Genomic DNA, 24,497 nt, shown 5'->3' on the forward strand with positions numbered 1-24,497 from the left:
CAATAACCTGCTCAGAGTTCCCAGAATCCAGCAGAGGAAAGTCTGAAGGAATGAAGACGAGGGTGCCTCTAAGCATGCACAGAATGTCTTTTCATAGCCACCCAGTAACCACAAGGCTAGGGTGGCTTCTCTAAAATATCTCCTTCAATTTGTTCCCACATGTATTGGGGTAAAAAACAAGAAGAAGCAGTCTTGCTTCTAACGAGAGTGGTTCCATTCGTTTAGCGACTGACTAAACCTTCTCTCAGACCAGACAGTCCCGGAGACGGAGTTTTCCAAAGAACTCAGAAGCCCCAGTTATTTCCTTTAACCCAATAATATTCCCTCCCAACCTCCTTCCCCCTGCCATTTCCTACAGGAGCTCTTGTATTCATTCATTCTCTATGCACCGCTCCCCCCCCCACTTTTTAAAGTATCCTTATTAAAACAAACAACCGCCTGGAGCAGCGGTCATTTCAGAGCAGCTTTCGGCTTCTGACAGATCCCCTTTGATCTAACGTCTATTTATTAGAAATATTTTTATACCGCCCTTCGATCATATAATCCCCGGGCGGTTTCCAAAAGGAATAAAGCAAAGTGTACCTTTTGAAAGAAAACCCCAAAGCACAATAAACTTAAAAGCCACAAAATCAAGGAACAGCATGAAACAGACTGTAGGGTTTGTTTTTGTGGGTTAAAGGAAAAACCCAAAACCTCAGCGGGACCCTCTTTCTGGGGAACCCAGGCGTCCTGGCACCCAGCTCTCCCGCCTCCCAGTCCCCGGTTAAATCTAGGCGACTCGTTGCCCTGCCCAGAAAACCCACAATTTCTCGCTCTGAGCTTTTCCTGCTTTAACTTGCTAGACACCCCACCCCCCGCCTCCCTCGCCCCCTTCCCAGATCAAAGGATGGAACCCAGGAGTCCTGGCTCCTTGCCCGCCAATCCTGGCCTTCCGGATCTGCGTGGGCGTCTCTATAGTGAGCCGAAGAAAGTCTTTGGAGTTGAGTCACAGACAGGCCAGCGCGGTTCAAGTCGCTCCTTTTTCTCATCCTCGGAGGCAGGGAGCGCGGTCGAGAGATGCTGCCTTTGGGAGCCGTCCTGGTGGGGCTTTTCCCCTTCCTGTGCAGGATAGCCTCGGGAGAGCCGGTTCCAGGTAAAGGGGTATCCGGAAGCGGTGGGTGGGATGGGTTGGAGTGGTGTCGTCTCATCCGCGGCAAAACCCAGCCGCCTTCACAGCTATAAAGCCAAGGCAGGAGGCAGGAGGTGAAACTTCTCCTCCCGGGCATGGAGATGGGGAGGCTGCACCGGTTGAACTTCCCATGCCGGCTGCTAAGTCCATCAGGCTTACTACACTGACAGTGTAAAGGCTCTCCGGCGTCCCAGCCCTACCTGAGAATACTGGATCTTTGACGGTGGGGTGGGCTAGGGATGGGGGCTGTTGGGCTCGCTCTCCCTCCGAGAACGTGAAATGGCAAAGCAGCCCAGGTTAGCAGATACGAAGGGGGCCAAGCGATTATGTCAGCTTTCGAATCACACAGAACCCCGTTCAACAGCCCTGTGTCTAGACGTAGCGGCGTTTCCATCCAGAGAGGGACGGACTCCTCTGCGTGGGTGTAAAGCTGTCTCCCTCTCTTGTGCTTCTCTAACAGTTGCTCTCCAGGCAGAATTTCAACAGGTGCAACCTTTTAAACCATTCGCGTCTGAGAGAGGGTTCGACCTGTTGAATGTTTGCCTGTAGCGGAGCTGCTAACGACACATAGCTGCGGGGACAGGGAAAATGACGAGTCCAATGTTTGGAACGGATCCCCCAGCCCGGCTTAATCCACAGCACAAGCGATGGGGAGAGGGGGCGGAGTTCTAGCCCGCCTAGGAAAGGGAAGGCCGTCTGCCCATGCCCAGAGGCACTTTCGACTCTCACCGATTTCCGCGAGTTAATGGCGCGGAGCCCCCCCCCCCCCCCCGCGAAAAGATCAATGGCAGAAGCGACTCTGGTCCGCGTTGGAATTTCCATGAGTTCGGTGCCACGCCCCCTCCGCCAGCGCCGCTTGCCCATTGGCTGCCTTGCGGGTGAAAGTTTCCTCCCCCGCCTCAAGTCACAAGTGAGAAAACTGGGACAAGAGAGCAGGATCCCGGCAGCGGACAATTGGGGGCCTGGGGGGTGGGGTGGGGGAGAAATCTGACGTCCGCTGCATCAGGCGACCCACATGGTGACTCACCCACCGGCTCCGCCCCACCTTTTCTTTCGTTCCACTTCTGGGCCCGGCGCCATCTGTTTGCTCGCTTGCACGGGGCATATTTTATCAATGAAGTCACTTGAAAGGGGGGAGGGGGGTCCTTGTCCTCCCCCGCGCCACAACTTAGCCACGTGATGCTCTCAGTCTTGACCCCCCGATGCTCTCCTGCTGCTGCTGCTGCTGCTCGGAGCTGGTTCAGGTTTCGGGGCGAAACACGACACCCCTTTCCCTACTGACGTTACCCCTCTGGAAATAGACCCTCATGTCATGGGGCGGAGGGAGGCAGGGACAGGAGAGCCTCGTGTATTGATCTTTTTCTTCTTTTTCATTCAGCTGTTAAGTGTCTTCATGTTCTGACTTGTCGCTTGATTGCTTTCATTCATTCAGCTTCTTCCTAATCGTCTTTCCCTCCCACCCCGGCTCGTTTTACAGCGCGGTCCCCTTCCTAAGCCACGATTTGCTCTGGAGTCCAAAGGCTGCAATGATCCCAGCGGGTCTGGCTTCCAAAGAAGCCTGCTTGCGAATCCCAGCCCCCCCCCCCAAAAAAACCCCTTCATTTCTCCCTAGATTATAGCCTTTCCAACCTGCTTTTGGAGAACAGAAGAGCCAGCCAACACGGATGTCACATCCACACAATCCATTTAAAGCACATTCATACCACTTTAACACTCATGGCCAACTCCTAAGGGCTGAGGTCCTTTCGCCCCCCCCCCCAAATTGTTTTTTTAAAAAATTGAGGGGATGCAGGTGGCTCTGTGGGTTAAACCACAGAGCCTAAGGCTTGTTGATCAGAAGGTCGGCGGTTCAAATCCCTGCGACGGGGTGAGCTCCCGTTGCTCGATCCCAGCTCCTGCCAACCTAGCAGTTTGAAAGCAAATCAAAGTGCAAGTAGATAAATAGGTACCACTACAGCGGGAAGGTAAATGGCGTTTCCGTGCGCTGCTCTGGTTTGCCAGAAGCGGCTTTGTCATGCTGGCCACATGACCTGGAAGCTGTACGCCGGCTCCCTCAGCCAATAATGCGAGATGAGTGCCACAACCCTGGATTCGGTCACGACTGGACCTAATGCTCAGGGGTCCCTTTACCTTTACCTATTCCCCCCCCCCAGAAAGGTGATGGGCATTTCCATTCAAATGGTGTGTGTGTCGCATCATGTGATCAATTATGTGGGGCAGGGCTTACCTGGCGCCCCTCCCCCCATATTTTATTCAAGTTGGCACCTTTGCCTGGGAACTATAGTTAAGGGTGTTTCGAATTGTAGCTCTCTGTATGTGAACTACAGTTCCCAGGATTCTTGTGCTGGGGGGGGGGCGGTCATGACTCTTACGGTGGTATAAATGTGCTGGATGTGACTTGCCAAAACACCTGTGGCACACCAGATGTACTAGCAACATTCATGTTTTTCATGTTTGATGTTTCATTATGTTTTTATATATGCTGTAAGCCGCCCAGAGTGGCTGGGAAACCCAGCCATAATAATAATAATAATAATAATAATAATAATAATAATAATAATAATAATAAACCTTTTCCTCCAAGGAGCTCAAGGTGGTACATGTAACTCTCCCCATTTTATCCTTACAACAACCCTGTGAGGAAGGTTAGGGTGATGCAGGTGTTAGTGCTTCCACAGGCGAGACTCCTGTCTGAATATTCCTTTCCTCTCTCCTCCCTGCCCCCCCTCCAGCTTCCGTGTGCCCAGGAGGCCAGTCTTGGAGCCCGGACCTGGAGAAATGCATGGACTGCTCTGTCTGCCAGCGTCAAAACAAGAATGACTTTTGCACCACATGTGAGTGGCCGACACCAGCCCTTACCCATCATGCACTGGGGCGGGAACCTTGGGTCGCTCCAGCTGCATTGACTTCTTATATCGAAAAGCCATTTGTTGAGAGTAGAATTAGGATTTTTGGGGGGGGTGGGGGTGGGATTGAGGCAGCAAGCCAGAAATGGTAGCTTTCCACCTGTGAGGGTGATCTGCACCAAACCCCTCTCTATTTCAAAGCCCTCCTTCCACTGACTTCACAACAGCCCTTTAAGCCAGGCTGTAAGATAGTGATGGGCCCAGGTGTCGCCGCTCCACCCTGCAAGCTTTATGGCTGAATGGAGATTTGAACCCAGGCCCTTATCTAACACTCTCTACCCACTACACCGCTCTGACACTGAAGGCTGCAGGACTCTGTGTGTGTGTGTGTGTGCGTGCGTGCGTGCATGGTGGGTCCATAAAAGCTGGCATGAAACCAGGAAGAGGAGGACCAAATATCAAATGTACATAGAAAGAACTTTTCATCGTATTAAACAGAATTTGAAAAAAAAACATTATTTTTCCGTTTGGGGTTTTGTTTTGCTTCTCTGCTCCCTGCACCCACCGCTCCTCCCACTTGGCATAAGTGTGTGCTGAAATCTGGTCCCCCAAAAAGCCTGCGGCTTGAAAAGAAACGAAGCTGAGATTTGCAACTTTTTATTTTTGGCACCGTTTCGTTCCTCTTCCAGCCACGGGTCAACCGACTGGCCTAGTGGGAAATGGTTTAGCAGGAAGGAAAAGGGGATGTTGTTGAAGACAAGTCTGCTTCAAATTGTTAAGAGACTCTTAAGAGACTCTGAGGGGAGCCCCAGGAGGAAGTGCTGGGATCAGAAGTGGATCAGGCCTTCGGGAAGCTCGGCTGAGTTTAACCCTTCCCTCTCCCTTCTCTCTGGCAGGCGGAGACCCTCAACTCCCAGACAACTTCAATATGTGGCTTCTGGTGGGAGCTTCTCTGGGCGCCTTAACTCTGGCGGTTTTGATAGGCGGCATCATAATCTACGCCCGCTGCCGACGGCGGGAGAAATTCACCAGTAAGTCGCTTCTTTCCCGTTATCTAACCCTAAACTGGAGTCTTTCCTGGGAGCATCTCGACAGCAGAGCCCTCCCACCCTCTCCCCACTTATTGCTAAACTCACAATTTGCCTTCTCTATTTCCAGCACCAATTGAAGAGACTGGAGGCCATTCAGCTCAGGAATCGCTGATACACTGAAGGTAAGAACGGGTGCTTCCGATCTGTAACCACAGCTCCATCCCACCCCACTCATGGCCTGACCCCGCTCACTTCTGCCAGTTGCATTAACTTAGCATCTTTCGCTTAAAAAACAGCCAAGTTTATAGTCCTCAAGAGCTGTAGAGGGACAGCTGGGTCATTTCTCCAGGCCTTTTCCTCTTTCTCAAAACTGGGGTTGAGAAAACTACAATGTGTGTTTGCGGTAGTGTTTGTTAAATTAGCAGGACTGATGGTTGCAGATAGGGTTTTCTTTAACAAGGCATAGATTCAGTTGTGGGGATCGTAGAATCGTAGAGTTGGAAGAGATTCTGACGGTCATCTAGTTCAACCCTCTGCCCTGCAGGAATCTCAACTGAAGCATCTATGACACATGGCCACCCAACCTCTCAGCACCCAGCTCTCCTGGCCAAGCTGGGTGGTTGTTTCTGAAATCTCAATCCTTGGGGGGGGGTCTTTTTATTTGATAAGTAAATAACTCTCTGCTCTCTAATCCTCACAATAGATCTGGGAAAATAGGATACTCTGAAAGATGGTGTCTGGCCCAAAAATACCCAGTATGCTTTGGATCTGGGTCACTCTTAAGCCCACCTTCCCCAACCTGGACATTATGGGAGTCTTATAGCCAGGATGGCTGAGTGGCCTAAGGCGCTAGGTTCAAGTTGCAGCCTCTCACCTGGAGGCACGGGTTCGAATCCCACTTCTAACAATACGTATTTTTACATGGAAGCAGCGCTCTGCCTCCTCAGTCTTCCTGGCTGGCTTTCCGCAAGCACCTGGGTGGTCACTTTTAAGAACAGGGTGCTGAACTAGATGAGCCCCTGACTTGATCCTGCAAGGCCTCGTCTGGCATTCTTAGTTGAATAACACCTGGAGGTCACCAAATTGAGGAAGGCTGCTCTCACCCTCTACATCCCACTTCATCTCCATGCCTTTGACTGGAGAGCCAGTGTCTCTGCTCCTCCACATGCAGCTGCTGGGTGACCTTGGCCTAGTCACACTTCTCTGAAGTCTCTCAGCCTCACTCACCTCACAGAGTGTTTGTTTTGGGAGAGGAAGGGAAAGGAGAATGTTAGCCGCTTTGAGACTCCTTCGGGTAGTGATAAAGCGGGATATCAAATCCAAACTCTTCTTTGACAACCCATTTTTTACATTCATTCTTTTCTCTCCTGCCCCACAGATCATCTTGGTCGACGTTTCAAACGCAAGAGAAGAGATAAATCCAGCCTCTTCATTTTCTCTGACTTTTCCTGAAGAATCCGAAAAGGACGTTTTCCTTCGGCCCTTTGGGGCCTCACACTTTTGCACACATGCCAACTCACACTTGGGAGGGGGGGCAACATGGTGTGTGGGGAGGCCTTCCGCCTTCTTAACCTTCTGTACATTTTGGGAAAGGAAAAGAAAAGTATTTGGTTTTCCCCTTTGGGACGGCACTTCCGTCTCCCTCTAAATTTTTCAGTGTTAGGGGAGGAGCAAAAGGGGGGGGGAATGCCTCTATTTTTCCCTCCGGTGCCCCACGATCTTAATGCCCCATATTGGGGAGATGAAATTTCATGCTGGGGAGTCAGCTGCAGAGAGAGCTTTTCAGCTGCCAAGTCTTCCCAGCTGGGTCACTTTTTGCTAGGAAGGTCACGGCATCAACTGTGCCGTTTCCCGCTGTGGAGCATTTTAGGGCTAACAATGAATGTGATTCTTAGATTATTATCTGTATATAGAGAAGTCTTATTTGGGTGCTAAGGCTCTCCAGGAGAGCAGCAGGGACTGTCTTTTCAACCGAGCCTCTTGCGTGGCGGCTGGGCCACGACGCAAGGAGCCACAAGACCCCCCACGACCCTCAGTTCTTCCCGTTTCTCCTCTGTCCTTGGTGCTCGAGCAGAGAGAGACTGCTATTTATATCTCGTTAATGTTTAATTTTATGGGTGTGATTTTCAGGCACGGGGAGGGGGGGTGGGAACAGCGTGTCATTTCATGAACCAGAGTTTGTGGATTTAAATAAAAATTAGAATTAATTATCGATGAAACAAGAGGCGTTGCTTTATTTCAGGTTGGGAAAGCGTGGCGGCAGGACTGAATATTCGGCAGTGTTTTATGCAGGCGACTCCCCATTTACACGTGTGTCGCCCCAAACCCGGAAGTGGCACTTAAGGGGGCTAAGAAAAATGGCGTCTAGCAATCCCATGAGCCTTTGCAAGTCCAATCCCAAGAGCGCTGCTGGTTTCTTAAAGGGTTTCCTTTAAGAAGGGTTTCCAGAGAATTAGAGGGTGTTTGCAGGCTTTTTCAATCGTGCCATATACAGTGGTACCTCTACTTACGAATTTAATGCGTTCCGAATGCACATTTGTAAGTCGAAAAAAATTGTAAGTCAAATCCCATAGGAATGCATTGGGAGAAAAAATTCGTAAGTCGAAGCAACCCTATCTAAAAATTCATAAGTAGAAAAAATGGGTCGGGAATGACAAGAGATGTTATCTAGGAACACTTAGAGGGCCATTGGGTTCCCTGTCCCTTGCCGTGTGACAACACTGTCAGGTGGGTGAGAATGAGGAGATCTTTGCAGGCAGGGGGGCTGCAGGTCTGACTTGCCTGAATTGTCCCCATTTCTTGGACGAGGAAGGGAACCAGAAGGCAGCAAAGCCAGTTTTCGGGGTCCTGAAGCTTGAACTGCTATGGGGACCCCTTCGCAACCAGCAACGAGGTTTGGGTAACCCCTGTTAGCTTCTTCAAGGGGGTTGATCCACGACAGATCACCACTACTGACTCCCAAACTTTGGGGTTGTGCAGCTCAAATTGGGTCTACTAGACCCATCATTTTATAAGTCACTTTTGGAGTCCCTCTGAGATTAGGGGCCCTGAATCTTTAGCTTCATAGTAGACCCACCGCTGATCATGGACACTCCTGTAAAAAAGGAAAAATACTTGCCTATTTTCAAGAACTCATTTTCCCCAACGAGTCCCTTCTTCCCTGCCATTCCCTGGCTACCTCAAGCTGAGCTCTGGCCCTTTTTTTAAAAAAAAATAAACATTTTAATTAAATTTTTCAATTCAAATATCTAATCCATTTTCCAATTATACAAATTATACATATATCAATTAAACATTTTATCCAAATCTTCTGCCAAATTATACAAATTTATTGACTCCCCGTGTTTCAGAATCAGCAAGCAAATTTAATCAAGCCATATTTGATGAGCTCTGGTCCTTTTCAAGCTTTGAGTGGTCCCAGATTTGCAGTGCAGAATCAAATCACTTGAAATCATTGAAGCTTCCTTCCCTTTGGATGGGCATGGTTGGGAACCCAGCTGTTTGGGTGGTTTCCTGTCTTCCTTTACATCCAGAGCGTAGCCTGAAGGCACGTTGATGCAGCTCTCTCCTTAAGAGCAGGTCTGAACTTGGCCACTGCTCAGATGGGAGACGGCGTGAGCTGCTGTCGGCACTTTGAAAGACTGGGCTTGGATGTTGTAATTGCTTTTAATTAGCTTCCTCCGCAGACAAAGCACAGCGTCTAATGGATGACTACCTGCACTCACGGAAATTGTGTGTGCTTGCACCCCATTACCTTTCTGGGGCGTATCTCACCCAGTGGCTTCTTAGATGTGGCTGGGCCCCCTCCCAGCTCTCATCATAGGACCTCTGGCTGGGATTTATGGGAACTGTAGACCCTCCAGGTTTCCCACCCACCCCCCTTGTGTACCTGGAAGGCTACAGTCTCCCAGGTGTACCTGCCTGTTCTTTTCAAAGGTCAACGGAGGCCCTGCTCTGGGTCGCTGCACCTTCAAATGTCCGGCAGGTAATGGCGGCCGGCCGGGCCTTAGTAGTGGTGGCACCTCATCATTGGTGGTGCTTTCTCACCCTGTAACATTGGATCAGCAGCACCCGCAAGGTTAGCATTTCCACACCAGGCAGCAACTTGTTCCGATTCCCTGAGCAGTGGCGTCTTTGCTACAGTTTATTACAGCTTCTCCAATTATTACGAGGGTCTGTACACGCGCTGGCTATCATACCCCACTTGCATATATAGGACTTCAGCCTCAGTTTAATTTTCTCCTGATGCTCATTGCTCAGCTTGGTTGGTTAGAGCGTAGTGCTGATAATGTCAAGCTTGCAGGTTCGATCCCCGTATGAAACGGCTGCATTGCAGGGGATTGGACTAGAAGACCCTTCCAACCGTGGTGCAATTCTGTGATTCATATTTATTTTTTTTACCACACTGTGTCTCCAAACACACTGCTTTCCCTTGTTCTTCCTTTATTCTGACGTTGGGATCACTTGGAAGACAGCCAGGCTGTGGCAGGGGGAGGCCCTATAGGTAAGGAAATGCTTATTAAACAAGCCACATAACCATTAAGTGCTTCTGCAATCTTCCGCCTCCCCCTCTTCTCTTCTATAATTTTATTCTTCACTTCCCAATTTCTGTCTTTTAAAAGCCTTTTGACGGGTCCTCCCCTCCTCCCCCATAATTTCCTTTCTCCTCTCCCCCCCCCAACCTCTCCCTGTGACTCACCCTCTCCCTCTCTTCCTTGCACTTGCCCTTATGGCCTTGCTGGCTGCACATTCCTGTTCCCTTAGTTCATACCAGCCTGTCCGCTGACACCACCCAGTGAGTCATCTGAAGGTGGTGGGGCAGCTTGAGCCAGAGAGAGAGGGAGGGAGAGCAGGACTTGGGGGGGGGGGCGCAGAGGAAGCTCTCAACACCTGAGCCTCCCTCCAACTCCAGAGACCAGTCGAAAGTCTGCTACAGAAATCCCTTCAATGGGTCAGGTTCCCCCCCCCCAAGATGTTGTCTGTGAAGGAGATTGAACCAGCTCTATTTAAATTCCCAAGGTGTGTGCTATTTTTTTTAATTAAAAATAATAATGAGGTGATGTTGAGCCACTGAGGGAACGTCTGTTCTGTATTGTAAGAGAGCTTAATATAGCTCAGGGATTGACAAGTGTAACTTCATAGCGGCGAGGCTCGGAACTTCAGCAGCAAAGAACTTGAAGAGGCAAGAACAATTTTAAAAAGCAAAATCTTAAGAGGGTCTTAAAAAAGAAAATGAAGCTACAACTGGCCCTAACTAGCCCTGGTCTCTCTGGAAATAAGAAGGGGGGGCGGGGCGTTAGTCACCGGTTACTTTAAAGCGCCAGGGGGTTCAAACACCCGAAATATCTTTTTTGTGGACCGGATAAACATATTTCTTAATTCTCAGTTCTTGGCTGCTTCCAGATGGTCTGTTTATTGAGCATACATGACCCTGAGTCGTTTACAGGTTGTTGAGGCTACATTGGCTATTTTCATCCTGATTTGTTTGTGGGGAGGTTAAATGTCATTGTCCCACATTTTCCAGTCTTTTTCCCCATCACTTTCCTTATTGCAAACTGTCAGGTCATTGCTGGGCAAAAACTCTCCATTGTAATGGTACAACCTGAATTTGCCAGTATGTGGTTTTGAATCTCACCCCAAAATAGCAGCAGTCTGAAAGTGCCCTTAGTAATGTGGGTTAAGGACCACTTCGATCGGATTGAATTCTGGGAGGGATCAAATTTAAGAAGATAGGTAAAGGTAAAGGACCCCTGGACAGTTAAGTCCAGTCAAAGGTGACCACGGGGTTGCGGCGCTCATCTCGCTTTCAGGCCAAGGGAGCCAGCGTTTGTCCACAAACAGCTTTCCGGGTCATGTGGCCGGGACACCATGACGGAAACCAGAGTGCATGGAAACACCATTTACCTTCCCGCCACCTATTTATCTACTCGCATTATTTTGGTCAAGGGAAAAATGTGGGGGCCAATCACTCCACAAGTGACATCCCTATCCAAATAGCTTGCTCCCTGTATTCAAGAAGATACTATCCAGCATCTAACCCCGCTGTGTTTACAGATATGGGGGTAATTCCCATGACTGGCTGATTACTAAGGGCGCTTCCAGACTGTGTCGCTATTTTTGGATGAGATTCAAGCACATACCAAAAATTCAGGACAGGAGAGGGTTGTGAAATACCAAACACAAATTTAACATGTAGCAACCATTGCAAGGAAGTACTAAAAAATGAGAAACAGGGTATATACTAGGCTAAAACATGGGAAGAGAGCACTGCAACAAATGGGATTAATAAGGAAAACCTGGGAGCAATGGGAGATCGTAGAATTAACCATTGCAATTCACCTCTATAAAATTATCAGAGAAGAAATGTTGAAACAGGTCCCTGCAGTAAATTGCATTGAAAAATAGCTGGGCATAATAGACCCAGGTTTAAATCAAATGCTGCCATTAAGAGTTTGCATGTGGCAGGGCAAAGAAGTTAGTTTTTTTAGGAGTGGTTTACGCTTATTTATGCACGTGCCTATGGTGGGAAAGTTTTTTATCTGTGTTTTGTCACACTGATAAAAGTTAAATAAATAAATAAATAAATATCAGGTTGGTTTGGAGGCCTTGTGTAACAAACCCTGTTTCCCTCCCCGCCAAATTTGACTTTTAGTAATAAAGAAATTGATGGGGAAATGGACTGGAAATTGGGGGGTTGGGGGGATTTGCTCCCAGCTTCTCTCCCAATAAATCAGAAAAAAATTCTCAACTAACAACTGGTGCTATCTAGTCTCTGTGCAAACAACTCAGGATAAACACTCAATAAACAGACTGTCTGGAACAGGTTGAATCATCATAACTGTGAACTTACTCATCACCTTAAGCCAGCCGTCTTCCGCCTTTGCACCTCTTACCCCAACCTGCAAAATAGTACTCCACTTTTTTTTAAAAAAAAAAAAGTATTTCCATTTTAACTGTATGCTTCTATCCCATTCCTTTGATGATTTTTCTTTTGTATGTAAAAAAATCCTCTACCCCCCCCAAGTGGTGCAGTTGGTACAACCCATCACGTAAAAGACCAAGAAACCATCCTGTTATTCGTACCAGAGGATGAGTTAAAGCATAAAGTTTGCAAACTTTTCCCAACCTCCTAGTTACAGGTAGGTAGCCGTGTTGGTCTGCCATAGTTGAAACAAAATTTAAAAAATCCTTCCAGTAGCACCTTAGAGACCAACTAAGTTTGCATGCACACGAAAGCTCATACCAATAACAAACTTGATTGGTCTCTAAGGTGCTACTGGAAGGATTTTTTAAAATTTTCTTCCTAACCTAGTTTGCCTGGACAAGGGCGTAGCCAGGATCAAAACTAGGGGGGGGGCAAGCCATGATCATTCAGGGGCGGGGCCACAAAGTGGGAACGTGGGCGGGGCTACAGGGCCAGCTGGCCTGGCGACATTGTGGTGGCGGCAGCGGCGGCAGCGGCCACCTTGTGCTTCTGGGGCTGGCAACGGCGGCGGCTACCCTGCTTGGCTGGAGAGGACGGGAGGGTCGGGCAGGCAAGAGGGGGTGACAGGGTGGGCGAGGGCAAGGCAAGGCACGGCCGCAGTCACGACGGCTCCGAGGCGTTGCTGCATATCAGCATAATATTTCAACCATGTTGTGGGTTCAAGCCCCACCTTAGGAAAAAATTCCTGCATTGCAGGGGGTTGGACTAGATGACCCTTGTGGTCCCTTCCGACTACAATTCTATGATTCTATTGATATATTGCCATAGCATATGCATCATTCTGCTTTCTTGAATTGTCCTACTCCTAGGCATAGCAGCCAACTCCTAGAGGCCTAGGTGCCTCCCCCCCCCCAATTACTAGTAAATACCGTATGTGAAAGAGTCATCCCCCCCATGTTGATGGGCTTTCTATGTGGGGCTTATCTGCCCCCCCCCCATATTTTATTAAGAATGGAAGAGGGAGGGAAGGAAGGAAGAAATAGAGAGAGGGATAACTCATATTTGTGGGTGCCTCTGGGTGACGCTGTGATGCTGGAACTCTGCAGCAAGAGGACGGGAGGGTCGGGCAGGCGAGAGGGGGTGGCAGGGCGGGTGAGGACGAGGGAAGGCACGGCCGCAGTCACGACAGCTCCGAGGCGTTGCTGCATATCAGCATAATATTTCAACCATGTTGTGGGTTCAAGCCCCACCTTGGGGGGAAAATCCTGCATTGCAGGGGGTTGGACTAGATGACCCTTGTGGTCCCTTCCGACTACAATTCTATGATTCCATTGATATATTACCATAGCATATGCATCATTCTGCTTTCTTGAATTGTCCTACTCCTAGGCATAGCAGCCAAATCCTAGAGGCCTAGGTGCCTCACCCCCCCCCCCAATTACTGGTAAATACCGTATTTGAAAGAGTCACACCCCCCCCATTTTGATGGGCTTTCTATGTGGGGCTTATCTGCCCCCCCCCAGTATTTTATTAAGGATGGAAGAGGGAGGGAAGGAAGGAATAATAGAGAGAGGGATACCTCATATTTGTGGGTGCCTCTGGGTGATGCTGTGAAGCTGGAACTCTGCAGCAAGAGGATGGGAGGGTCGGGCAGGGGAGAGGGGGTGGCAGGGCAGGCGAGGGCGAGGCAAGACAGGGCCGCAGTCTCGATGGCTCCGAGGCGTTGCTGCATATCAGCATAATATTTCAACCATGTTGTGGGTTCAAGCCCCACATTGGGGAAAAATTCCTGCATTGCAGGGGGTTGGACTAGATGACCCTTGTGGTCCCTTCCGACTACAATTCCATGATTCTATTGATATATTACCATAGCATATGCATGATTCTGCTTTCTTGAATTGTCCTAGGCATAGCAGCCAACTCCTAGAGGCCTAGGTGCCTCCCCCCCAAAAGAAATTACTGGTAAATACTGTATTTTAAAGAGTTCCCCCCCCCATGTTGATGGGCTTTCTATGTGGGGCTTATCTGCCCCCCCCCCAGTATTTTATTGAGGATGGAAGAGGGAGGAAAGGAAGGAAGAAATAGAGAGAGGGATAACTCACATTTGTGGGTGCCTCTGGGTGACGCTGTGATGCTAGAACTCTGCAGCAAGAGGAAGATACCGGTACACCTGTACAGGAGCCTTGTAAGCAGCTTTCTCTCTGCTTGATTTACAGCAGGCACGTCCAACAGGTAGATTGTGATCTACCAGTAGATCACTGGATGTCTGTGGTAGATCACTGCTAGATCACTGGCACCCCTAAAAAAAGCTCACCCAAATTTTTCCTCCTCCCTAAAAAAAGCTGAACTATGACCTGAAGCCCTAAACAAAAATGGGCCTCCCTCCCTCCTAAAAGAAGCTCAACAAGTTTGACCTAAACCCCCCAAAACAGGGCTTCCCTTCCTTAAAAAAACTCAACAGCTTTGACCTGAACCCCCCAAAAGGGGGTAGATCACTCCCAGTTTTTAACTCTGTGAGTAGATCAGAGTCTCTTGGGAGGTGGCCACCCCTGATTTACAGTATACAGATGCAGGAGGAGGGGCAGACTGGAACACCAATGCTTTTTATAAACATCACTGTGTCTATCAAAGCTACAGCCCCCCCCTTCTTATTCACTTCCTTTTAGCCTTGCAGGGCCACCTTAGTCAAATTGAATCCTCTGCACCCTCATTAAATCGCCAATAGAACTGTTAATGCGATCCCTGAATGCTCATTAACAACTCCCACTGAATAACAATAGGGTGAATAGGGTGGACCTTGCCTGAAGGGATATTTTGCTCCATTGTCTTAACTGCTTAAGTACTGGTAGCCACTTTGCTTTATTTATTTGATGTGTTTTTGTTACAGCTGTGTTCCTGCCCCCAGCAAGTGGAGAGCTGCTCTTGCTAAAGCAAAGCCCTTTCCACTTCAGTTTTTGGAGGGGCAAAGTGCTGGTTATGGTCTGTAAAATACAATAATTTTTTGCTTCTAGGGGGGGGCAGCTGCCCCCTCCTGCCCCCCCCTGTCTACACCCATGTGCCTGGAGTCAGTTCCTACTTGGCAGCAACGAGTGGCCATTCTCAAGCCTGGATGAGTCTTTGTCAACCTGTCCATCATCCCTAACCATTGGCCATGCTTTCCCAGGCTGATGAGTCCCAAACATCAGGATGGTACCTGAATGGAGGAAAACTAGCCTTGATTATTCTTGTGCTGACCTTCCAGATTTTGTTGAACTCCAGCTCCCATCAGCCTCAGCTCATGCGATCAGTGATGAGGGATGATGTGAGTTGTAGTCCATCAACATCTAGATGGCCACTGCATTTGAGGAGAATGGATTTCATCTCTGGCTACTTCCTGCACTGCACGATGTGTGTGCATGCACCTGTCTGTCTGTCTGTCTGTCTGTCCGTCTCTCTAATATGATACATAATCTGTAGAAAGTGGATTTTAAAAATAAATAAAAACCTATAAGGAAGCATCAACAAAAGAAAAGCCCCCACCCCGCCTGTGAAATGAGACCATCCCTTCTGCCAGTTTAATGGTGAATTACACTTGTGAATTTTGGACACAGTGAAGAGGTAAAATATTTGGCTTATTATAAAAGATACAGGAGGAAAAGATTAACAATAGGACCCACAAAGGGGAGGAGGGAAGTCCAGGAGATTCTTTGGGATCTTGTTTCTATGTTGTATGTATGTATGTACACACACACACACACACACACACACACACACATAAAGAGAGTATCCCTTCTGCTGCCTCAGAACTCTGAGATCCCCTCATTCTGCTGCATATATAGACCAAGGATTAATACAGACTTAATAAGGTGACAACAGAAAGTAAGAACCTGCTGATAATTACAATGGGCCTCACTTCCGAATAAACACACACTCACGGACTGCAGTGTAAGGGTTGCTATCCTCATAGAACTCATAGAACTGTAGAGTTGGAAGGGACACCCCGGGGATCATCTAGTCCAACCCCCTGCAACACAGGAATCTCAACTAAAGCATTCGTGGCAGATGGCCATCCAGCCTCTGCTTTCAAAACCTCCAAGGAAGGAGAAGAAACACATGCATCAAATATGGGAAATCCTCCTCCTCCTCCTCCTATCTTTAAAAAATAAATAAATTTAAGCATCATGATTTTAAATTGCATTTAAAAATCGGGAGGGGCAACCACGAGAAGATTAAAGAGATGGAAGTGCAGAAGAGGAGGAGAAAGCTCAGACGGGATAAACTCATGGGGAAGGAATGTGTGGGGCTGTGTGTGTACAGTATGCGCTGGGAGATCGGAGCTAGCCAGCCGGAACAACAGAATGAATCACAGATTGAAAGGAGGAGAGTCGGGAGGGAGTTGGAGAGAACAAATGACTCTCTCCTTCCCTCTCTCACACACAGAGGGAACCCAGGAGATCGGGCTGGGAGCCCGCCTCTTCTGGCGTGCGACCCTCCCTGCCTAGCCTATCGCCCCTTTTTGGGTTGGGGGGGGCTGGTCCACATTCCCCTCCCAGGCTGCCTCAAGAGTGCTGGTGGTCCCCTCTCACCCAAGCCGGTCCCCGCGGTGCCACTTGCTAGTCAAAATAATTAATTTCAGACATTCCAGAGGAACTCGAGCCAAAAAGAAAGAAGAAAAGGGAGCGAGGGCTCCTTTGAAGAGGTGGATGAGTCAGGCAGTCCAGTTCCGGAGCGGAAGCAGGGTGGGGAGGTGGGCCTTTAATCCTGCACTGCTCCTGTGGCCTTAACTGTTGCACTGCAGGCAGAAATTCAACAGGTGAAGCTTCTTAGCTAGGGCTAAGCTTGGTTCAGCTGTGCATTCGCCTACAAGCAAGCCTGTCTCAACTTCACCGTGCCCCTGCCAGCAGCAAGATAAAGGACCCTTGGACGGTTAAATCCAGTCAAAGGGGACTCTGGGGTTGCAGCACTCATCTCGCTTTCAGGCCGAGCTGGCGTCCATCCGCAGACAGCTTTCCAGGTCATGTGGCCCACATGACTAAATCGCTTCTGGTGCAACGGGACACCGTGACAGAAACCAGAGTGCACAGAAACGCTGTTTACCTTCCTGTCGCAGTGGTACCTATTTATCTACTTGGGCTCCTACCTATTTCTTGGGCTCCTTGATCACTGCAGATGGTGACAGCAGTCACGAAATTAAAAGACGCCTGCTTCTTGGGAGAAAAGCAATGACAAACCTAGACAGCATCTTAAAAAGCAGAGACATCACCTTGCCGACAAAGGTCCGTATAGTAAAAGCTATGGTTTTCCCAGTAGTGATGAATGGAAGTGAGAGCTGGACCATAAAGAAGGCTGATCGCCGAAGAATTGATGCTTTTGAATTATGGTGCTGGAGGAGACTCTTGAGAGTCCCATGGACTGCTAGAAGATCAAACCTATCCATTCTTAAGGAAATCAGCCCTGAGTGCTCCCTGGAAGGACAGATTGTGAAGCTGAGGCTCCAATACTTTGGCCACCTCATGAGAAGAGAAGAATCCTTGGAAAAGACCCTGATGTTGGGAAAGATTGACGGCACAAGGAGAAGGGACGACAGAGGACAAGATGGTTGGACAGTGTTCTCGAAGCTACGGACATGAGTTTGACCAAACTGCGGGAGGCAGTGCAAGTCAGGAGTGCCTGGCGTGCTATGGTCCATGGGGTCACGAAGAGTCGGACACGACTAAACGACTAAACAGCACTGGTATGCTTTCGAACTGCTAGGTTGGCAGGAGCTGGGACAGAGCAACAGGAGCTCACCCCGTAGCGCAGATTTGAACCGCCGACCTTACAATCAGCAAGCCCAAGAAGCTCAGTGGTTTAGACCACAGCGCCACCTGCATCCCTTTTTAGCTTTACCTATCAACAGAGACCTTCCTTACAGGGCTGTTGTGAGAATCTGCTTGATAACACAACAAGCAGTGCCTATAGGAAAAAACCAACAAGTGTTTCGTTGCTCTGATTTCATTTCTTGGAAGTTCAGAAAGCTGCTAAGATTGCCGCTTTTATTTCCTGGCAGGGCACTTGCACCCTCAGGGAGCTGCCCGAAAAAGGGAAATATTCAGCTAGTTAAGAGTTTCTTAGCTCTGTGTCTCCATTCCAGGAGGAAAATATGCACATTTTGTTTTGTGTTTTGCCTGCTGCACAAAGGCTGGAGGCATGGGAGCCCCAGCAGAAAAAGTGGTGGCAACGATACTTTTCAGCAACTCCACTTTAACAAAAAATAACCACACTTTTAAAAGCACTGTTCTGATTCACAGGTAAAGAGGCAAAGGGAGAAGATGCAGAAGGGATGGTCTCCTATTTTAAAAGAACACATATTGCTACACCCCAATGGCTTTTTCCTGTACGAGCATTAGCACCAGGTTGCCAACTTTTTTACTGCACCCTACTCCTGTGCTCTATCATATTCACCTGCAGGTTAGCAGGTGAGTGTTATGCACCACAAAAAAGCCTGCTCTGCTTTTTCCTGTATTGAAAAGCAAATCTAAAGTCAAAGCCATAGATCAGTTGGCAACCTTAACTCCTACAGTCGTGTACTTTCTCTTCCACTGGTTCCCGAAATTTTGCCCCACACAGAACATTTTAAAATTGCTGAGGGTCATGGCAGACCACTTTTTTTTCTGCTTACTGTAGCAATTGTAATGTGCTGGGTTATTTTTAAGTGCATTTTTGCAAACATGCCACAGACCGCCTGGATGAAGCTAGGTTTGGGAATCCCTATACAGTACCACACGCTGGTCAAAACCACCTGCAGGGGGTGGGAGAGGTCAGGATCCGGCCCACTGACCAGATTTTGCTTCATAACTCCCTCTCTATGGCGCAGACTCTATGATTTCACAGGGGGCCTCTGTTCAAAGCCAAAACACTCTGTGATTCCTCTCTCCCTGTCCTCCAGCGACGTCACAAAACATGCTTCTCCTTGTGGTTTAAAATGAGGAAATGCACATAAATAGTGTGCATGAGGTTGGCTTTTTTTTTCCTTACGAAAACAGCTAGAGACTAAGTCACATTTCCTTCTGGCAAGATGCCGGTATTGGTGCATAAGAGGCAGAAATTCAACCAGTGAAATTATTTCCTTCACAACCTCTGGGAATGATTCTCCTGGGTCAAAGCAGCTTATGTTGACAACCCATGTGGTGCAGCCCAAATTATACCACACGTCAGACCCGAGTTCAAATTCTTGTTCCCTAACCATCTCTAGATTTGAGGAGCCCCTGGGCAAAGCATCCTGTGGCAAAGCTAATTTAGGGCACATTTCCTCTACCTCTTCCCAAAGAATTATGGGAAATGTAGTTAGCATCAGTTCCCAGCACCCTTCGCAAACTACAGTTCCCAGGATTCTTTGTGCTTTAACTTTATGGTGTGTTTCCACAGCTTCAGGCTGCCCCACCTTGCAGGCTCCTTGTGAGGATAAAAGGGCCTTGAGTTTCTTAAATGAATGACAGGATAAAAATATTGCTAAATATTACCTGTTAGCGTTCCAGTCTGGAGGGAATTGTGATCATTTCTACAGCAGAAGGTGGCTTATCTGTAAATCAACCCAGGTGATGTAAATCAGCTGGGGGGTGGGGGTGGGGGTGGTAAAGTCACCATGAGGTTGTTTCAAGTCCTTAAAAGGCTGCTATTCAGATATTATGTCTATGAAGTAGCTAATATAACTAATATAGACACAGGCTCTGCCACCCAGGTTATATGGCAGCTCTGCAGTGTCTGCTGCCACCTTGTGGCATTTCTGTGCCTCTGCAGAAAAGTGCTCTGGTCCATGGGGTCACGAAGAGTCGGACACGACTAAACGACTAAACAACAACAACAATTATAATATTATAGATACTTAAGTATCAACAAGAAAAGAAAACCTAAAAAAGAGGCGGGGGATAAAGGGGGGAATGTGGAATGGGGAAGGGGATGTGTTTTTTGAAAACCATACAGCATTTATTAGATACATCAATTAACAATTAACAAGATGTGAGTGGTAGTTTTCCAGTTATAAAAACTTAGTGACACCAATGAGTGTGGATCAGGGATGATTTTTAATAGATTAAAGGTCTCCCTGATCTGCCGCACCCAGGTTTGCACTTTGAGAAGCTGAAGCAGGACCTTCGCTTCTCTTCAGGCAGGTGGAATTTGCAGTCTAGTAACCATCCCTCCCTAGAAGACAATGGAACGCTCTGTCCCAGGAGACTAGGGCCCTACGGGATTTGTCATCTTTTCGTAGGGCCTGCAAGACAGAGCTATTCCGTTTGGCCTTTGGACCGACGCAGTCTGACCCCACGGTTACCCTCCCCAAAGGTTTTATCTCATAATGGTTTTATCTTATTTGTAGATTTTTAATTTTAAAATTGAATTTTAACATTGTATTAATCTGCATTTTAACTGAATTGTTTCTTTTATACTTGTGTTGATATTATTTGTTGTTAGCCGCCCTGAGCCCAGTCTTGACTGGGAAGGGCGGGGTATAAATATTATTATTATTATTTCTGCATGCCCTGAAAAACTTCCAGCGGCTGGTTTTGTGCTGCCCCAAACTGCTGTTAAAAGCACATGAAGAGGCCAGACCACTTTGTTTTTCTTGATAAACTGGTAACCTTAGATTCGGCAAATTTCATTGCAAATTATTTCTTCTTTTTCCAAAGTTCAGATGCGAGTGCCATTATTTATGTTCCCTTTATTGCTATTTAAGTTGCATGCATGGAAATCTTAAGACTCTTTATTTTCTAATATGTAACGGCAACAGATTTTGTTTTGAACCCTAGGCAGCAAGGAGATGTCCATATCTTTATTTGTTGTAGGAGTTTTAAAAAAGAACATTGAAGCCTTTGATTATTTCTGTTCTGATTTCTGGAATCCACCTTCGCTCTCTGAACATCGAACAGGTAGCAGGAAATATTAGATCACAATAGAGGAACTGTTTGGTAGCCCAGGTGCCTACAAGCAGGTAACACGAAACTCCCAGAGTAAGATAACCCGGTGCCAAACCAATAGGAACCACTTTTCTCAAAGAGAAGGTTGTCTTTTCTGCAGGAGTGACAAGTTTCAAGAACTTCTTGGGCATGTAAAGTAGCAGAGGAACAAGGAGGGGTGCACACCCCTTATGCTTCCATTGTCAGATGCATGTCCGCCTGGACAAGGTAATTTGCGGGAGGTTTGCTGGAGAAACAAGCATTGCTGTAAGTAGGCTCACCAAAGTGACAAATTGCAAGGCTGAAGCTATGCAGCATCTCTCAATATTTTTTAAGGGGGAAAATATGGAATAAATATTCTTTTTTAATTGCTAGGGAAGCAAGGGGGAAGGAAGCAAGTGTTAAAAGCAACAGTAACAGCTCTACTCAAAGTAAGCCCCATTAACATCAGTGGGTTTTACTCCCAGGTAAGGACTGCAGCCTAAAGAACCTAGGATGCTTTTTTAAAAAAAGGTGTGCTTTAATACACGGTTGTTAACATGGCTGTTAACATGGTGTTTTATTCTTTAGCTTCAGGTGATTTTTTTTCTTTGAAAACTCTTCTGACTTTTGCAGCTAAAACAGAAGTTACATACACCCAAGGCTGTATTCAGAGCTTAGTCATCCGAAAGCAGAGAATTTGATTCTTAAAAAATAGTGTGGCTTGAGAGCATTAAAAAAAAACACCTTGGAGGATTGTATTTGCTGTTTTCAATACTATTCTTGGAGTGAATGATTCCCTCTTTTAATGGCTTCTGCCTCGCCCCCTCCCCTAAAATAAAAAAATATGGATTTGACTTGCATAAATTTTATATTCCCTGCCACAGATTCTCACAGGCTACTACGGTATTGCCATGAGAAGAGGTGACAGCTGAGTCATTTTGCTATCTGGTTAAGAAATTGATAAGCCCATGTGAGCTGTAATCTTGTCTCTTTTAAACCTCCAGACCTTCCCCTTTTCATCTTCCAAGATGTCGGTGTCCATTCTCCTGAGCCTCCTCCTCTGGGATGTTGTGTCTGGTAGTCCAGGTAAGGTCACAAAAGGGGCTAGCTTGCATCTGGAGAATTAAAAGAAATGTTGTGATAATTTGCAACAAGGAGCAGCAGAGTGTGTGTGTGTGTGTGTGTGTGTGTGTTGGCTGCAAGGGGTGGATATGCATCAGAAGGCTGGACTAAGGCTGTGTCTATGCCTTTAAATCTCATTTGAAGCCCATTCTTTCCTCAAAGAATTCTGGGCCCTGTAGTTCATCCCTCACAGTGATGCCATTCCAAGCAACCCTTAACAAACTACAGGGCCCAGAATTCTTTGAGGGAAAGAATGGGCTTCCAAGGAATGACTTTAAAGAAGCAACAGCCTGTGCCGCTAGGTTGGAAACGGTTCAGAAAACGGCAACCGAAATGATCCAGGGGATGAAGTGAAAGGTTGTAGCTTCTGGGACTTTTGAGTTTAGAGAAAAGGGTCAATAATAGATTAAATCAGCCCGCCTTTTAATTCGTTAACCTATTGCCCATCCCCCCTTTGTTGATCCAGCCCAGGCAAGTTCCTCGTCTTACTCCGGAGAATATGGTGGCAGCAGTGGGGAACATTTTGACCAGTCCAGCAACCAGCTGGATGGCCCCATAACAGCTCTGAGGATCCAGGCAAACAACAAGTATATACTGAGGTTTGTATGTCTTTTGGGATGCTAAATGTGTGTGGCAGATTCAGCGAGGGTAGCAGAGGGGGGTCTTCAGTGACTGGGGAGCCTCAATGTCACTGAAAACAGTGGCACATGTTTCTGAGTAAATAGCAAGGGCAGGATCAGTCCTCCCAGGTAACGCCTCATCTGTAAATACCGAAGAAGAAGAAAAATGCTGGGTAAGTGTGAACCCTGTGGAACGCCCTCCCACCAAATGTCAAAGATTAAAAACAACTACCAGACTTTTAGAAGACATATGAAGGCAGGCCTGTTTAGGGAAGCTTTTAATGTTTAATAGATTGTTGTATTTTAATATTCTGTTGGAAGCTGCCCAGAGTTGCTGGGGAAACCCAACCAGATGGGCAGGGTATAAATATATTATTTATATATTATTTATTTATTTACTGCAGCTTTTGGCAAATATTTATATCTGACCCAGGCTCAGTTCTTTGGGTTGTTGGGTGGTGATAGGGCAAAGGCTCTGCGGGAAGAGGAATAGTTCCTGCCACTAGATTTGGGTTGGGCAGAGCCCCAAACAGCAGGAATGGGGAATTTGATCCAGGGAGGTGGGAGCTGCAGACTTGTCAATCGCTTGATATCACAATGATACCAGGGGACCTATTTCTACTCACCTGGAAGATCAGCTGATTATCAGGATTCTCATAGCTCCCTGAAGCGCTGGGGGGTACTGCATCCGGCCAGTGGCTGGGACACTTATCTCCCCCACCTCCTTGCGGGGTGGCCACCGAGCTGTCAGTCACCTGGCATCAGGTGACCCATTCACCTTGTTGTCAGGATTGGCAAAGTGCCGCACAGAGACTTATGCAAGCCCCTGGCTCTCATTCTAGTGGGCCCAGAAATTCCTGTGCGATTTCCCTGCTGCCTGAGAACTGATGATGTACAAATTGCCTGATATGGTGGCGAATCCTGGGTGGTAATCAAAAGTGGTTGTCCGTTGGTTCCTATCTGAGATGCATCTGTTAAACACGGTCCCTCAGAAGGTGGTGGCCTTAACTAAACACAATCCATCCCTTGTCCCTGCAGCATTCAGGTTCGCTACGGCAGCCTGTGGTCCAGGATTGAAGGGAACCCCTCGGGGAGCAAGTCCGTGATGCCGCTGTTTCCTGGAGAAGGCATCGTGCAAGTCTTGGGCCGCTTTGGAAGCTTTGTGGAGTATATTGCCTTCCGCACCAACCTCGGCCGTGTCTTTGACTACGGGGATGGCTCTGGTTTGGGGGTTGCCTTTGACGCTGAGCCTTTGTTCCCAAACACCGTCCTGCGCTACATCAGTGGCCGCTCTGGGCCTTTGGTCAGCGCTGTCGGGTTCCACTGGGACAAAGAAGAAGGAATTGGAGGGTGGGATCAATCCACCCTCGCCCCACACCAAGAATAACAGCTCAAAGGACTAACTCTAATCGATCTGCCTTCAACGTCTCCGTGGATATCAAAAAAAGCAGCCAAGTTCTCTTGCCTTCCTTGGAGGGATTATGGGAGAAGGTAAAGCTGGAAGTCAAGAGAATTGGAAGTGAAGTGGCAAGGAGGGTCATGCTATATCTATCTATATAAATGCATAGAACACATCAACCAAAAAGGAAGAAGGAAAGAGAGCCACCACATTACATATGGTTTTTCTCCCTTCTTATAACAGGGCTATATTATTCAACATTAGTATCCTATCCATTATGGAGCATATCGTGTCCCTGTTTTTGTCTCATCCCATTGTGTCCATGCATTGATAGCGGTTGCCAGTCATGTTCCTTATCAGCTATGTACACAATAAAACATTGCCAACTCTTATAGAATTTGTCCTTTGTTTTAACGGTTTTTTCTTAAAGTCTGAATTTGCTAGGATGGTTCGTATTTCGTATTACACCGGTCCTGAAAGATCTACATTGGC

The 24,497-nt window shown here is 47.6% G+C and overlaps 2 protein-coding genes across 2 annotated transcripts; both read left to right on the forward strand.

The window, feature by feature from the left end:
• The first annotated feature begins 969 nt into the window (after positions 1-969).
• On the forward strand, positions 970-7,267 carry TNFRSF12A (TNF receptor superfamily member 12A). Its single transcript, XM_035137215.2, has 5 exons — positions 970-1,132; positions 3,901-4,002; positions 4,911-5,045; positions 5,173-5,227; positions 6,424-7,267. The coding sequence occupies exons 1-4, from the start codon at positions 1,057-1,059 to the stop codon at positions 5,223-5,225; spliced, it is 366 nt and encodes a 121-aa protein (XP_034993106.1). The 5' UTR covers positions 970-1,056; the 3' UTR covers positions 5,226-5,227; positions 6,424-7,267.
• Positions 7,268-21,856: 14,589 nt separating this feature from the next.
• LOC118094346 (zymogen granule membrane protein 16) lies at positions 21,857-24,377 on the forward strand. Its single transcript, XM_035134638.2, has 3 exons — positions 21,857-21,950; positions 22,453-22,585; positions 23,645-24,377. Exons 1-3 carry the CDS (start codon positions 21,893-21,895, stop codon positions 23,991-23,993), a joined length of 540 nt encoding a protein of 179 aa, XP_034990529.2. The 5' UTR covers positions 21,857-21,892; the 3' UTR covers positions 23,994-24,377.
• The last annotated feature ends 120 nt before the right edge of the window (positions 24,378-24,497 follow it).

Source organism: Zootoca vivipara, chromosome 13 (genome assembly GCF_963506605.1).
Source record: "Zootoca vivipara chromosome 13, rZooViv1.1, whole genome shotgun sequence".
Taxonomy (NCBI): domain Eukaryota; kingdom Metazoa; phylum Chordata; class Lepidosauria; order Squamata; family Lacertidae; genus Zootoca; species Zootoca vivipara.